The sequence below is a fragment of the Vicia villosa genome, linkage group LG5 (genome assembly GCF_029867415.1).
Source record: "Vicia villosa cultivar HV-30 ecotype Madison, WI linkage group LG5, Vvil1.0, whole genome shotgun sequence".
Taxonomy (NCBI): domain Eukaryota; kingdom Viridiplantae; phylum Streptophyta; class Magnoliopsida; order Fabales; family Fabaceae; genus Vicia; species Vicia villosa.
Window position 1 is genome coordinate 122279395 of NC_081184.1, and position 17144 is coordinate 122296538.

Sequence of the window (17144 nt, forward strand, 5' to 3'; positions counted from 1 at the left end):
AGTCATATTATGAGATTTGGACAATGATTGGAGTCGAACATGGAGTTTACTCGGAGTGGGTGAAATGAGAAACATTTGATGAAACATACCATATGACTTTGGTTTTCACGGTTGGCTATGGGGTCATTGATTGGGGCATGTGGATTCAAGGGTTCCATTCAGGAAATAATTCAAATTTCAAGCGCACAAACTGGAGGGAATTGTCTCATTACTGGAAAGGAACTAGTACTGTGCTCCATAAGCCACGTTACAAGAAAAGGATCCAAGCCCTTATAATGATATTTCAAACCAAATTGTTACACTCACATTACAATGTCATACAAGTTTAATCCCTGTTACATAATATACAAAACCAATCCCAAGTCATTACATTCCAAGTCAAAAACACATTTCATACCACAAGTTTCACATATACTTGGAACAGCACTTGGAAAACCACAAACAAGGGAGTTACGATTTAATACAGGAACTCAAGAAGTCACCATCCATAACAAGAGCGAGACAACCAAACTCAGGTTCATCTAATTACAAATCAAAATTCAGGTCCAAGTTTCTAATAAACGACAAAAAGGAAAACAGTTTGGCCCTTGTTCTACACTTTGGTCCCTAGGCAGCCACTCGAGTTGGCTTGAGTCATGTGACATTCTTACTTCGTACCGGCTACTCCAGTCCCATAAAAGCCATGACCGACGAACAGATCTGCTGCCCGAACATAATCCCTGCAACAGTGCCAGAGTGTAACACCATCAGTGAAGTTAGCATGATAAAAAGGGTACAGACAAAAGAAAATTCAAATACACGCTAATATTCAAAGTTACAAACTCAGCAGAACAGGAAAGTGAGAGGAGAAGTCAAGCCATACACATCATCAATTCAGAACCCACACTTACACACTAAAATCAAAACAGAACCCAACAAAATTCTGCTAACAGTACCGCATCAACATCCATACACGTTCACAAACAGAAAAGGCAGAGAGATTCATAAAAGGTTCCTAACTAACAGCTCAGTTTACATAACAGCATCTAACCGATTACTAGCCATAGCCCTATAACTAATCTCTAACCAACATAACACTTCACAATAGACAACTAGCCTATTAACAGAAAACCACATAAAGCAGTGAACTGAAACATCACAAAAAACTCAAAAATCCTGCACACGAAATCAGTCCCTGCTACTGTTATTCTTCATCCAGAAAAACAAACCAACATCAGCCTCATGAGCCTGCAGCATAAGACACATGGAAATCAGCAAAAAAATCAATACATTTTCAAAACGGCGCCATCATCCAGCTTCATTCAAACATCCTTCGAGTAGCCTACATATTCATTGACACAAGGATCATTCTATGCCCAGCAGTAGGCAGCAACTCTGTACATAACCAAAAGCATACCATACATTCACCAAAAACAGTTTTAGCCGGAGTTAACTAACACTTACTTAACCTCACATAACTACCAAAACTAACCCAAACAGAATAACAGAATTACTAGGCAAGCCCCACATATTCAATTTGCAGCAAGCTATCAACAAAAGTAGAAGGAAAATTGTCAGCAGTTCAAACATAAACATAAGTTCCGCAATGCACAAACAACTCCATATTTCAGTTACATAACCTAACAGCCCCTAACTGAATTTTCTAACCATCTATAACAACCTAACAGAATTCCCAACTAACCAAAACAGAACTCTAACCAACTTATAACCGCTCAATCTCCACCCTTAGATTCTCTAACCGCTTCTCACCAATCCAATGGCTCACATCCTCTCATGAACTCTATATAAATCAATCTCCCTCCACAATTCAAAATACACACGCCATTTTTCACTCTCACATTCTTCTCTCATTCATCTTCATCAATCTCTCCACATCATTCTCCACGACACCTCTTCACCATCTCCTTCTCTCTCACAATGCTCTGCAACCTCTCTTACTTCAACCTTCATCTTCTCTCCATCATTCATCCATCTCTCTCATTCTGACTTCATCACAAATCTTCAAACTCTCCACGCAAAGCTCAGAAAATCAAGAACAACAATATCGCAACGTGAAAATTTGAGAATCAAAAGAATAGAGGAAAGAGGAAATTCGGAAGCGCATAGAGGAGAACGTAAAAGAAGAAGCATCATGAAGCTTTAGAGAACCGAAGTATTACCTGAAGATTCTCTGAATTTCTCTCCGTTTTTCGTTGCCGTTGAAGCACTGTCAGACTCCGACCGAAAATCAATCTTCACCTTCCTCAGAGCACAATCATCGAACCTCCATCACCTTCATCGCAGCACCGTCTCCATTGAACAACGTCGCAACAAGGCTTTGAATCAGAAGCGAATTCAGAAATAAAATAGAAGAAGGTTGCAAAGGTGAGGTGTTGGTTTCGTCATTGATTTCACGTCAGCGTAGTCGGAGAAGGTTGCTTCCTCCGGCCACCACACTGTTACGCGAGGATGAGAGATTGAGACGGAGAAAAGGTGAGAGGGAGCGGAGCTTGCTTTGTTTCGTGGTTCGCGGCGGAAGGGGATCATCGGAGAAGGTAGAGGCGGTACCGTCGTTGCGGTGAGAAACGAGAGGAAGGGATACGAGAAGCTGATGCGTCACACAGAGTAACCCTAAAATCCCTTTCTAATTTCTTCTTTCTTCTTTCTATTTTATTTTTATTTTCTTTTTAATTGCTTATTTTATTTTCTATATGGAAATATAATCTGAATAAAAATCAATTGGATCAAATCAAACCATGGGCCCAATAAAATATCATGCAGCCCGTCATATCTTTCTTTTGAATCTGAAAAAACAGTAAAATCTGGTTTACAATGAAATACTATCTTGGGCCCGATTTGTTCCCTACACCCCCGCAGGGCCCATGTCTCGTTTTTATTAGAATTCTGAAACAGTCACAAAAAACACCTCAGCGGACTCTCTCTGTCTGGGCCTGCGCCCCATTTTCTATTCATCATCTTTATTTCAATTTTCACCCCCTAATTCCATTAAATGTGTAGATTTTAGTTTCACTTTACAATAGTTTTTTTTTCTATTATTTTTAGTTGATAAAAGCATGATAAAACCTTTTTTTTTGTTAGATTTTTAGGTGATCATTGACATTAGAAAACTCATAAAAAAATAGTAGCATTTTTAGGTTAATTTTGCACTAATGTTTGAATTGCTTTTGTATCATTTACATGTTGATTTCTATATGATTTTGTGTGACTTTGTTACTTGACTTTGGCCATATTTTTGGCCCATTGTAGAATTCCCTTGTATAGACAACTTAGATTAGAACTTAGAATTAGTTCCCTTATTTCATTCTTTTTCTTTTCAACTTTTAAAATACTTAATAAAAACCTGACAAAGATCATACTGTCACACTTCTGATATATGGTGGGAAAGAAATGATTGGGGCGTAGGCCCCGATGTACGTTCTTCCCCACATAGTAGAAAAGAAATGATTGGGGTGTAGGCCCCGATGTACGTTCTTTTCTACTAAACGGAAAAGAAATGATTGGAATGTAGATTTCGATGTATTTCTTATCCGTCATTTAGAGAATCGATTGTGGTGTAGACCTCGATGTGCATTCTCTAAATATTCAAAGAACAAACAAAATCCTTTTGGTATGATCTAAGTCACGAATAATTTCCCCTTTAAAAGACACCAACCAAAAACACTTCAAAAAACACTAATAAATGGTCAGATTTAACACAAAGTAAGGAAGTGATGCGAGACCTTGTAGTGGGTTCTCGTCACCATGGAATTACCCTAAAAGACACAAACCAATCTCTCTTTTTCTTCTTTTCTTAAGGGCATTGTTATCTCCGCTCCATTGCATCCTAGGCTGTTCCCTTATGCAAGAGCGCGAGCGTTAACTCCGCCCAACTAAAAAACACAAAACAAACAGAAAATCGTGAGCCGAGCTACGGTAACTCTGATTCCTGAAAAGGATACGTAGGCAGCGGGGTAGGGCCCGTGCGAGTACAATTCTTTCTTTTCCCTACATTTTGCATTCATTTTGCATCTAGACATAGACATAGTTACACACCCTTTAGATAGAAACAAACATAGGTGGATACCATCGAGTACGATGGGCGTGAGGGGTGCTAATACCTTCCCCTCGCGTAACCGACTCCCGTTCCTAGATTCTCTGGTCGCAAGACCCTGTTCCTTCCTTTGTTAGGTTTTCTGATATTCCTTTCCCTTATGGGATAAATATATTGGTGGCGACTCTGTTCATTTTTCGCGAGCGTGCGACACACTGTTTTTTTCCAACTTCTTGAACTCTCTTCCTGACACGGCCCGTGTTGGGCAACACGGCCACCCGTGTCAGGCCTCCTGTAGCATGTTTTTGAAATTCCATCGAAACTCCGAGTTTTGCACTGATTTACTCCGATTTCTCCATATGAACCTGAAAACATTAAAACATACAACCAAAGCATAAAATGACGAATAATAAAATAAAACGCTCAATAACATAACTTAAACATACTTAAAAACAACGATAAAAATATGTGTGAAAACCACTGATCAATGGTTTTTCAGGTTACTTTCAGATTCATATTGCACCTGAAGATCAAGAAAAGACCACTTTCACGTGTCCATTTGGTACATTTGCTTACAGGAAGATGCCTTTTGGCCTTTGCAATACTCCTGGCACTTTCCAACGATGCATGATGAGTATTTTCTCTGATTTTATTGAAAATTGCATGGAAGTGTTTATGGATGACTTCACTGTTTATGGTTCTTCTTTTGATGCATGCTTGAACAGTTTAAGCTTGATTTTAGAAAGATGCATCGAGACTAACCTTGTGTTGAATTATGAAAAGTGTGATTTTATGGTTGAGCAGGGAATTGTTCTTGGTCATATTATTTCTGAAAAAGGAATTTCTGTTGACCCTGATAACACGATTTTATATCGTATATTTAGCTTGAAATCCATAGATATTTATAGCATTTTCCATTTATTATGTTAATTTATTATGATATTACGCGAGTATTTGCTTTGTTTCAGGTTTTACACTTTAATTACGACTATTTGCGAAAAGGAAAGAAAATGGAGCTTAAATGACCAATATTTATGCCTAAAAGATGAAAAAGGAGTGTTGAAGTGAAAGAGGGGTGCAATTAGGACCCAAAAGGCCCAAAGGAGACGAACCAGCCCAATGAAAGATCAAATGTGCGTGGCCCAAACCTTCCCAGCAAGTGGAGACGCACGTCTCCAACGTTCTTCTGCCACGTCACCAAGAGGAGACGCCCGTCTCCAACTGCTCCTGGATTTTCTCCACTTGAGACGCACGTCTCAAGTCCTGCACCCAGTCTTCCTGAAGAAACGGAGACGCACGTCTCCACACCCAGTCTGCAAAAATCCCCACTTTTCACGCAACGTCACAGCAAAACCTCTCCTATAAATAGGACCTGCTACCTCACTTCCAAAGAGTCCGATTTCCTGCCAACGAAGTGCTGCCGAAATTGTACCGCGAACCGTATTTCTTTATTCTGCTTTCATTCAAACACTTATTTTCTCACAACGATTTCTACACTGGAAATTGTTGTGAACTTTTTATAGATCTAGCCTTACGTTAGATTTATCGCTTTTATTTCCTTGTTTTATTTACTGTCATTCGAAGAACGATCCAGCCAACCTGTGGTGGAAGTTCAGTACTCGAAGATTCAATTACCATTTATTTAATTCAGGTTTTTATTTACTGCCTTATTTATATTTATTTGCATGATATATTGTATGCCATTTACCATGCCTATTATTATGAACCGAACCGATTTATGCATGTTTAACCATATTAATATGTCTGGCTAAATTATTATGATATCGGTATGTAAAGTAAGTTAACCGTAGGGATCCCAAATAAATTGGCTTAATTATATTTTATTAACTATCACTTGTTTTTGGTTTGTATGTCTAATTTAATTAGTAAGTCTTAAAACCAATAGAGCGAAAGTTTGAGGTCTTAAGACGGTCAAAGGTTAAAATCAATAGAGCGAAAGTTTGAGATCTTTAACTGGATAGTAGACATAGGACATTAGTTTTAAGGATGGCGAAAGCGTATTAAAACTAATTAGAACTTATTTATTTTCAAAAATTGTTTCTACACCCGACGGGATGGTGAAAGCGTACGTTAGGGATATTAGCATGTTCCGAGTCAACAGAGCGAAAGTTTGAGATTAGGAGATTTAAATAGATAACAACTTCATAAAACGGGCATTTTATTAATTACGTTGTTTCCAAAAAGCTTTTCTAAAATCTAATGGGATGGCGAAAGCGTACATTAGGATTAGGACAGTAATCTAAATCAATAGAGCGAAAGTTTGAGACGAGGATTTTTAATCAATTGAATTAGTAAAGATTTTTAATTAAATTATGCAAAAGCCAATGGACCTTCGGATCACCTTAAGTTAAACGAAATACATACTGATATTTGTCTTTTATTATATTCTTAATTTTTCACTCACTTTCCCTTAAGAACAATCGAAATATTAGTAGCCCTAGCTTTACATAGTAACCTTAGATAACGGTAGATCGATTCATAGTCCCTGTGGATTCGATATCTTTTAAAACTACACGACACGACTGTGCACTTGCAGTTATCAGATTTATAGACACGTAAAGTTGCGATCAAGTTTTTGGCGCCGTTGCCGGGGACTATTTAAGTCGATATCGTAACTCACTGTTACACCGTAGAGACTAGGACAATTCTTCCCTTTCTTTCTGAACGATTGTATGCCAAATACTCGTTCACAAGGAGGAGATTTAATACAACGAATTAACGAGATCGAACGTTTCATTAACGTCAAATGTCGAGCTCGCAATCTTCCCGAAGTAGCAGAAATTCCGATTAATCAGGAATTGATTTTTACTGATCAAATTAATCAAATCACCCCGAAGTTAGAGATGGCTGCTATTCGTCCTCTTAGAGACTATGCCGCTCCTTCGCGCGCTGAACCGCATTCAAGTATCGCACCACCTGCGATTGAGGCAAACAATTTCGAACTCAAACCTTCGTTGGTCCAAGCTGTTCAACAGAATCAATTCTCTGGAAGCCCTGTAGACGACCCCAATCTCCATTTATCTGTGTTCGTGCAATACGCCGACACTATCAAAGCCAACAACGTTAGTTCCGAAGCTATTCGATTACGCCTTTTCCCTTTCTCCTTGAGAGATAGAGCGAGAGCGTGGCTTCAATCCCTGCCTTCCAATTCCATAACTACGTGGGACGAATTGAAGAGAGTATTCTTAGCGAGATAATTTCCGCCTAGCAAAACTGCTATGCTTAGAGGTCAAATCAACGGATTTACCCATAAAGATAACGAATCACTCTTCGAAGCTTGGGAACGTTACAAGGGCATGCTTAGAATATGCCCTCATCATGGACTCGAACCATGGCTGATCATCCATACTTTCTATGGTGGTCTCTTATATAACACTAAAATGACTATAGATGCCGCTGCTGGCGGAGCATTAATGGACAAACCCCATGATGAAGCATACAAACTCATAGAGAACATGGCACAAAACCATTACCAATGGGGTGGAGAACGAGCCGCTCTAGAGAAAGCCCAAACCAAATAAGGAATGTACGAAATAAGTGGTATAGACCGCGTTAACGCTAAAGTAGACGCTTTAACTCAAAAGATCGAGAACTTAACCATCACTCCTTCAGCCACCGCTGCTGCTGTAACACCTAACTGCGAGATTTGTGGATTGACTGGACATGTAGTTGCTGAATGCCAACTCTTGACTGGAGTCCCATCTGATCAAGTAAACTATGCTCAAGGAAACCCTTATTCTAACACGTACAACCCTGGATGGAAAAACCATCCGAACTTTTCTTATAAGAACAACAATGCGTTGTACGCGCCTGGACAAGCACCTGCTGTACCACCTGGCTACCAAAAAGCGCCTGTAGCTGCTCAAAACACCCCTAGGAAGTCAAATCTAGAAATCATGATGGAGAACTTCATAGCTTCCCAACAACAAACCAATAAGGACTTCCTGAATCAAAACATCCACAATAGCGAGCAACTAAAACAACTATCGAACAAAGTAGATGCTTTAGCTACGCATAACAAAATGTTAGAAACTCAAATCTCACAAGTAGCTCAACAACAAGCACCTACTGCTGCCCCTGCTGGCACGTTTCCTGCTCAACCTCAACCCAATCCTAAAGGACATGCAAACGCAATAACACTACGAAGTGGAACGAATTACGATGGACCATAGATCCTAGAACTCAAAACGTACCCATGTCACAACAAGAGCCAAAGGAAACCCAAAAGAAAACAACTGACGAACAAACTGCTAAGACTGATGAGAACAATAACGAAGTGGAACCCGAAAAAGAGAAACCTTACGTTCCACCACCACCTTATAAGCCACCAATTCCTTACCCTCAGAGATTAGCTAAATCAAAAACCGAAGCGCAATTTAAAAGATTTGTAGAACTTCTGAAGCAATTAAACATAACCATACCGTTCACAGAAGCCATAACTGAGATGCCTTCGTACGCTAAGTTCTTAAAAGAAATCCTATCAAACAAAAAGAAACTCGAGGATAACGAAACTATAACGCTTACCGCTGAATGTAGCGCTATCATCCAAAATAACATGCCTCCAAAACTGAAAGACCTTGGTAGTTTCTCTATACCTTGCGTAATAGGAAAAACCATCATAGAGAAAGCCTTGTGCGATTTAGGAGCTAGTGTTAGCTTGATGCATCTTTCGACCTGTAAGAAACTCAATCTAGGTGAGCTTAAAGCAACGAGAATGTCTCTTCAACTAGCTGACCGTTCAGTCAAATACCCTGTAGGAATGTTAGAAAATATCCCTGTTCGTGTAGGTCAATTCTACATCCCAACTGACTTTATCATTATGGATATCCAAGAAGATTCTAACATCCCGATCATATTAGGAAGACCATTCTTAGCAACCGCTGGTGCAATTATAGATGTAAAGCGAGGAAAGCTTACTTTTGAAGTAGGAGAAGAGAGAATAGAATTTATCCTTTCCCAATTCCTAAAAGCACCTTCTATAATTGACACATGCTGTTCTGCTGACATAATCGACGAGTGTGTCAAAGAAATAAAATCCGAACCAAATAAGGAAACCGAGATCCTAAGAATTCCTATGCCGCCAATTCTTGAAGATGACAACTGGCGTGAGGAATATCAAGATAACCACCTGAGTGAATGCTTAGCCTTAACTCCCGATCCTATACCTGGACCTAAGAAACCTGCTATAGAGCTGAAAACACTTCCTACCGATCTTAGATACGAATTTCTAGACGAAGAACTAAACCGACCAGTTATAGTGAATGCCAACTTAGGACGAACCGAGACTGAAAAATTACTTAATGTCCTAAGAAAATACCCTACCGCTTTAGGATATAACATATCAGATCTGAAAGGTATAAGCCCTTCCCTCTGTATGCACCGCATTATGCTCGAAGACGATAGTAAAACCTCTAGGGAACATCAAAGGCGAATAAATCCTATTATGAGCGATGTGGTTAAAAAGGAAATCCAAAAACTGCTAGAAGCTGGAATAATATATCCTATATCCGATAGTAAATGGGTTAGCCCTGTTCACGTCGTACCAAAGAAAGGAGGAGTCACTGTAATCACTAATGCAAAAGGAGAATCTGTAGCACAACGTACCCAAACTGGATGGAGAATGTGCATTGACTATAGGAAGCTAAACAAAGCTACCCGAAAAGACCATTTCCCCTTACATTTCATAGATCAAATGCTCGAACGCCTAGCTAAACACTCGCATTTCTGTTATCTGGATGGATACTCCGGATTTTTCCAAATTCCTATCCACCTTGACGACCAAGAGAAGACCACATTTACCTGTCCTTATGGTACATTCGCCTATAGACGAATGCCTTTTGGGCTCTGCAATGCACCCGCGACCTTCCAAAGATGTATGATGGCAATATTTGCCGACTTCCTAGATGGAATAATGGAGGTCTTTATGGACGACTTCTCTGTCTGTGGAGGAAGTTTTGAAACATGTTTAGAAAACCTTGAAATGGTACTCAAACGATGCGTAAGCGTAAACCTGGTCCTTAATTGGGAAAAATTCCATTTCATGGTTCGACAAGGAATTGTACTTGGACACATCGTATCCGATAGAGGAATCGAAGTTGATAAAGCAAAAATCGAAATTATCGAAAACCTTCAACCTCCCAAAACCGTTAGAGAAATAAGAAGTTTTCTGGGACACGCTGGTTTTTACCGACGCTTCATTAAGGATTTCTCTAAAATAACCAAACCCTTAACTGAACTACTAATGAAAGACGCCGAATTTATTTTCACCGATAAATGCACTGAAGCATTTCAAACGCTTAAACGAGAATTAATCTCTGCGCCAATTATGCAACCTCCCGACTGGAATGAACCTTTCGAAATAATGTGTGACGCGAGTGAATATGCTGTAGGAGCCGTTTTAGGACAAAGAAAGGATAAGAAACTACATGTCATATATTATGCGAGTAGAACCCTAGACGAAGCTCAGATGAATTATGCCACGACAGAAAAAGAATTATTAGTTGTCGTATTTGCATTAGACAAATTCCGTTCTTACCTGGTAGGAGCCAAAATAATCATATACACTGACCACGCCGCCATTAGGTACCTCCTAACCAAAAAGGACGCTAAACCAAGACTTTTGAGATGGATCTTGTTACTACAAGAGTTCGACCTGGAAATTAAAGATAAGAAAGGCACTGAAAATGTCGTAGCAGATCACCTCTCTCGATTGGAAAATCTGAAACCCGAACAAGTACCAATTGACGACGATTTCCCTTATGAAAGACTCATCGCCCAATTAGAAGCAAATGAATTCGAACCGTACCGTCCAAACTCTGAAACCAACAAATTAGCAGAAATAGCTTTAGCCCGATCTCACGCACCTTGGTATGCAGATTTCGTAAACTACCTAGCTGCTGGTGTGCTTCCTCCTGATCTAAGTTACCAACAGAAGAAGAAATTCTTCCATGACCTAAAACATTACTATTGGGACGACCCACTCCTGTTCAAAAAAGGCCCCGATGGAATCTTTAGACGTTGTGTACCCGAGGAAGAGATAAGAAGCATAATAACACACTGCCATTCTGCACCGTGTGGAGGACACCATAGCACATCTAGAACCTGCGCCAAAATCCTTCAATCTGGACTCTTCTGGCCCAACCTGTGGAAAGACGTTTATTTTGCTGTACTAAGCTGTGATAGATGCCAACGAACCGAAAACATTTCAAGACGCGATGAAATGCCTCAAAAAGGCATTCTGGAAGTAGAAATATTTGACGTCTGGGGAATAGACTTCATGGGACCGTTTCCGTCGTCGTTTGGAAATCAATATATACTCGTAGCCGTCGATTACGTTTCAAAATGGATAGAAGCTATTGCTTCTCCTACAAACGATACACGAGTAGTTATCAAACTCTTCAAAAACGTCATCTTTCCTAGGTTCGGTGTGCCAAGATTGGTAATTAGCGATGGTGGTTCCCATTTTATTTCAAGAATACTTGAGAAACTCCTTCGAAAATATGGAGTGAATCATCGAATAGCTACACCATACCATCCACAAACAAGCGGTCAAGTAGAAGTATCTAACCGCGAAATAAAACAAATATTGGAGAAAACTGTTGCTATATCTAGGAAAGATTGGTCAACCAAGCTAAATGAAGCTTTATGGGCTTATAGAACAGCTTTCAAAACTCCAATAGGAACTACCCCATTCAAACTCGTTTATGGAAAATCATGCCACCTACCGGTAGAGTTAGAACATAAAGCCTATTGGGCCATTAAGAACTTAAACCTAAACTACACTGCCGCTGGTGAGAAACGACTTCTAGACATAAACGAATTAGAAGAACTTAGACAAGACGCTTACGAAAACGCCAAAATCTATAAAGAGCGAACGAAAAAATGGCACGACAAGCGTATATCTAGGAAAAAATTTAGCATAGGCGATAAAGTACTTTTAATTAATTCTAGACTAAAATTATTTCCTGGTAAGTTACGATCTAGATGGTCTGGCCCTTTCGAAATAACTAACATATTTCCGAGTGGAGCGATAGAAATCAAAGGAGAAACCGTCAAACCTTTTGTCGTAAATGGGCAACGTCTTAAGTATTACCATCATCTCGAATACGATGAAAACATCGAAGTTTTTAAACTTGACGAACTGCCCGCTCTTTCGAAAAAATAGTTTTCTATTTTAAAATCGTCGAGCTTACGACATTAAACAAAGCGCTTGGTGGGAGACAACCCACATTTATTTATTCTTTTTATTTTTATTTTATTTTATTTTTAATTTTTAACCTTTAATTTTCATTTAATTATTCTATTTTTAATTATTCTAATTTTAATCATTTTTTATTTTTTCATACATCTTATAATAATTATTATAATTATAACTGCTATCTTAATTCGAGAAAATACTTCCTTTTTATAATTATAATTATTATTATAACTTGTTACTTAATTTTATTTCATTTATTTTATTTAATTTTTAAAATAAACACTAGCCTAGTTCTAACTTAATCTTAATATTTTCAACTTCTAGGTTTTTCATTTAACTACTAACTACGATGCAAGAAGTTGATAATATGGAAGTTGTGTTCCGTGGTAGAGGACAAGAAGCAAGATTTAATAAGCTGGCTGAAAGACACATGGATTTGACTTGCTATCCTCACCAACCAACTATGGTGAAACTTGGTATCGAAGAAAGCATCCTACACCTGCTTAACCAAATTGGTTGGACTGGTTTTCACTTGTTCCGCAAGTTTAGCACTTACCGGAAGCTCACTCTGGAGCTCCCTGACCTATCTTCCAAACTGTGGACAAGGACTGAGAAAAGGAGTTATTCTCTTTAGACTCTTTGGTATGGAGTTTAATTTCTGCATCCGAGATTTTGCTGAAATATTAGAACTACCTCATGGATCAGATGCATACACCAAAGTAACTGAAGACAATCTTGCTTACTGGGAGTTGGAAAAATATTGGGGCAAGATCACTGGAAACGACAACCCTGAAGAGAATGAATTTCAATCTGGGAACATCCATAACCCCGCCTTCAGATACTTCCATAAGATCCTTGCTCACTACATTTTTGGTAAACCCGATAATGTCACTGAAGTCTCTAGAGAAGAGTTGTTCATCATGTTTTGTACCTCTCAGAATCGCCCGGTCAATGCCATCGCATTCATGCTAACAAACTTCGAGCGCATCACGCATGACGAAATTTCACCTATTAGGATCGGCGGATTTGTCACTATGATTGCTAATGCTATAGGAATGAGAGTACCTTTGCTTAGATTGACACCTCTTGGTTCCCACAATTCTATGGACATTCACTTCTGCTTTAACCGAGGTATCATCGGTAACCTTGGACCTGATCAGTTTGATTTACTCATTGATAACAAAGTTTTGGATCAGTTCACTTTACCGAGTCCTAGGATGAGTGTGCACAACCCTGCCAACTGGCTTTTCTATGATCAGATTCCTGAAAGAGAACCCTCACCTAAAACCCCTCAAGCCTATGAACATTTTGATGAGGAAATGCATGTATCGGAATCTGAGCCTGACACTCCTCCTGGTTACTATGAACCTAATCCTGAAGATGAACCCATTCCTGATTATGAACCTCTTCCTGTTGATGAACCTATATCTGAGTATGAGCCTGAAACTCGTTCTGAAGATTCTGTTGATGATTACACTGTTGATATGACTAATGTCGAGCTCGAGCAACAACAACCCGCTACATCTACCGCATCGGTGAATCAAAGAATGCCTAATCTGAACACGCACGAGCAAGCCATCACTGCACTACAACAAGATGTCCAACATGTGCGCAACGAGCTACACACTTTGCAAATGCAGTTCTTCGATTTTATCGACACCGTAAATGCTCAGTTCGACGAAGTTTTCAAACACATTCAGTCTAATGAGCATAACAATAGACGTGGCTAGATGTTACCGTATTAGATTATTAGATTTTATTTCTAGTTTTAGCAATTTTTATTCATAAGTTTAGATTTTCATTTTTCTGCATTTTACATTCTGCTTATGTTAACACTCAGTACCGGTTTAATTTTAAATGCAATATTCTTTTGATTACTGCTACTGTGTTATGTTACACTGCTATTGACTGCTATATATTTGCCTGTTTATCACTTTTTGCTGTTAATAGTATTAAAATTCGACACTGCTCTTAACTGATGGACAATTTATGGCATCTGTCAGCACTGTCTGGCCACTTGCATGCGTGAACCACTTGCCTGCAACAGGAGACGCACGTCTCCATCTATGTGGGACCAGCAAAAATCATTCAGAGGACAGGAGACGCACGTCTCCATGCTTTGTCCCCTTGCAGACTGACTGCCTGAGACGCGCGTCTCCCAAGGGCAGCAGTCTGCATTGTTGACCACGCTGCAGCACCACCATAACTCCCATTTTGAATTTTGAATTTGAATTTCAAAATTCATCTTTCAATCTTCTTCATTCTTCCCCTTATTTATTCCATTTAAACTCCATAAACCTCATTCATCCTCCATCATTCACCTCTTAAACTCTATTCATTTCCCAATTCTCTACTCCATTCAAACTTCAAACACCACCATTAATCCATTTTAATTCTCCATTAACCACACCATTTTCAAACCTCACTATAAAACCACACCACCACCACTCTTCTTCTTCACAACCTTCATACCATTCTCTATTCTCCTACACTCCATTTCTATTTTTCAATTCCATACTCACCATGCCTCCACGTTCATTCATCCGTAGTGAGCGTCCCGAGAGACCACCTCCCGACCTTTCAAATATTATCTTCCGAGATGACGATAATGATGCTCAACGAACAAAATATGTCGCTTTCTACGAACGATCGGTTGTTCCCACAAAATTTGTGAACACCGAGTGTCTAGAAACTCTGGGTCTCATTGATGGTGTTACCCGTTTGCTCACTAAATCTAGCCTCCACCATCTTTGTACCGAACCCGTACCTACTTATGAGCCGCTCGTCTTAGAATTTTTGAGTTCTTTCAACTACGACACTCCCTCTAATCAACCACTCTCAACCGGTAGCATCCAATTTCGGATGTTCAACCGTGAATATACTCTTGATCAAGATGTCGTAGCTTCATATTTGCATTTTAATCATGCACCAATTGCTCACCGCTCAATCTTTCAAGAACTCAATGGTCGATCTTGGGTGGATCTCGCTTTTGAATTTTGGTTCAATCTCACTGGAGAAAATCCTACCGGTTGGAGAGCTCTACATGCTTCTCACATTCAAAACCCCGCTATACGTTATTTTCAACGTGTTTTGGGGCATACTATTTTTGCGAGATCTAACAACCACAAGGTAAACCAAAATGAATTATTTTTCCTTTACTGTGCGCTTAACAATATCCGTTTCAATGCCGCACCGTTTATGTTCCAACACATCCAAGGTTTAGTCAACGCCCCCGCTACAAACCCATTCTTGCTTGGCGGAATTATTACTTCCTTGGCCTGTGCTTTAGGTCTTGGTGATGAGCTCCTCTCACTCTCACATCTCATGAAGCCTGCTCAGTCACTCGATCTCACCTACTGCCGTGACTCCCACTTGGTTTCACCCCGCCATGATGGCCGATACACTTTGGTCGTCAACAAAGTTCTTATTCCTTATGTCATCCTTCCATGCCCTGAAAGAATCAACATCCGTTATGTTCAGCGTTGGAGGCTTATTGAAGACAACCCTCATGATAACCAACAAGAACATCCTAATGAACCTATGGATGCAAATGAAGAAGAACTCAACCAAGGGCAAGCTGATGTCAACCAACCTCCTCCAAACAACCCTCCGCCTATCACTCTTGAGGCCATGTATGCTGCTATTCAACGCCAAGATCAACTCGTTCAGGCTATGCAGACAAACCAAACTAAAACAATTAGGCTCATCCGAGAGATGCAACAGGAGCACCGTGACTATGCTATTAGGAACGAAAGTCAATACACTGAAATTGCTACATATTTGCATGATCTTGACATTCGTGTGAATGACTCTCCTCCTGATAGACGTCGTCGTGTTCGTACAAGAGGCGCGAGCAGTTCTCGAAACCGCAACAATGAGGAGTAGTTCTTATGCACTGAGGACATTGCATCATCTAAGTCTGGGGGAGTCGTATTATTTCTATTTCCTTTAGTTTTATTTTTCCCTTCAGTTATTTCCCTTCCTTGTAATGTTTTTCTAATTCAATAAAAGAATATTTATGGAATTTAAGTCTTATATGTATAATTTCGTAGTTTTTTTCAATTTCTTCCATTTTCTTGAGCCATAACAAAAATTTTGCTCCTAAACGATAAACGCAAACCCCACACGTTCGAGAAATACGAAGCTACTCAAACACTCAACGCATAGAAATTGAATATAGTCAATAACCTTATTGTCCCAACACTCTAAAACCCCCAAGTATGCGTAACCGATTTGAATACCCGTTATACCAAAACCATCGACTTTAAGTTTTGAAATAACCCTTAGTAGTTTATTCTAGCAGCCGGCACCGTCTTAGATACAAACTACGCAGAGAGTCGATGAATATAAGTGTATGATCCTCATAATAATAATTATGTGCTTAACCATAAGAAGAAATGTGCCTACTAAGTAAGGTGATCCTCACAAGATCATTTAACCTAACGGTCGCAAATCTCAAATACAAAGAATTTAAAACTCATTGTCGATTGGTTCAGAGGTCGTCTGGTGCTGAACTTGGTAGGAAGGACTATTGTCCGATTCCCCACAATCTACAAGTGAGTGCTAAGGAGTATACCACTTATTGTGCCAGAACTCCATGAGAAGGATCATAGTCACTAACCGACTACTCTGCTATGTGCGTGTCAAGACAAAGGGCTTAATGTGATTGCGCACGAATGAAAAGGGTAAAACATGATGACGAGTCAAAAAGGTCGAGCTATAATGGCATGATTCGGATTGGCATGCATACTGGGAGTTGTTTAGTGTTGTTACTATAAGTTTATTGCTAGGATCATTATCATTATTTTCAAATAAGAACACTATGTAGCTGAGTATGACCGAACGACGTGGTGGAAGTGTGTTTCATTTATCTTTATCTTATTATTTTGCTTGAGG

The 17144-nt window shown here is 39.4% G+C and overlaps 1 protein-coding gene, 1 long non-coding RNA gene and 1 other non-coding gene across 3 annotated transcripts; 1 reads left to right on the plus strand and 2 right to left on the minus strand.

Annotated features, from left to right (window-relative positions):
- Positions 1-247: 247 nt before the first annotated feature.
- Positions 248-945, minus strand: LOC131607178 (uncharacterized). Its single transcript, XR_009285221.1, has 2 exons — positions 891-945; positions 248-719 (listed from the first exon to the last, which is right to left on the minus strand). It is a non-coding gene; the product is annotated as an uncharacterized LOC131607178 (long non-coding RNA).
- Positions 946-7269: 6324 nt separating this feature from the next.
- On the minus strand, positions 7270-7376 carry LOC131608353 (small nucleolar RNA R71). Its single transcript, XR_009285618.1, has one exon. It is a non-coding gene; the product is annotated as a small nucleolar RNA R71 (small nucleolar RNA).
- Positions 7377-8366: 990 nt separating this feature from the next.
- LOC131607180 (uncharacterized) lies at positions 8367-9038 on the plus strand (the record flags this gene model as incomplete). The annotated part of the gene is made up of 2 exons (XM_058879202.1): positions 8367-8507; positions 8553-9038. Coding segments are annotated over 2 exons (627 nt in total), but the record flags the coding sequence as incomplete, so codon positions are not given.
- Positions 9039-17144: the final 8106 nt, after the last annotated feature.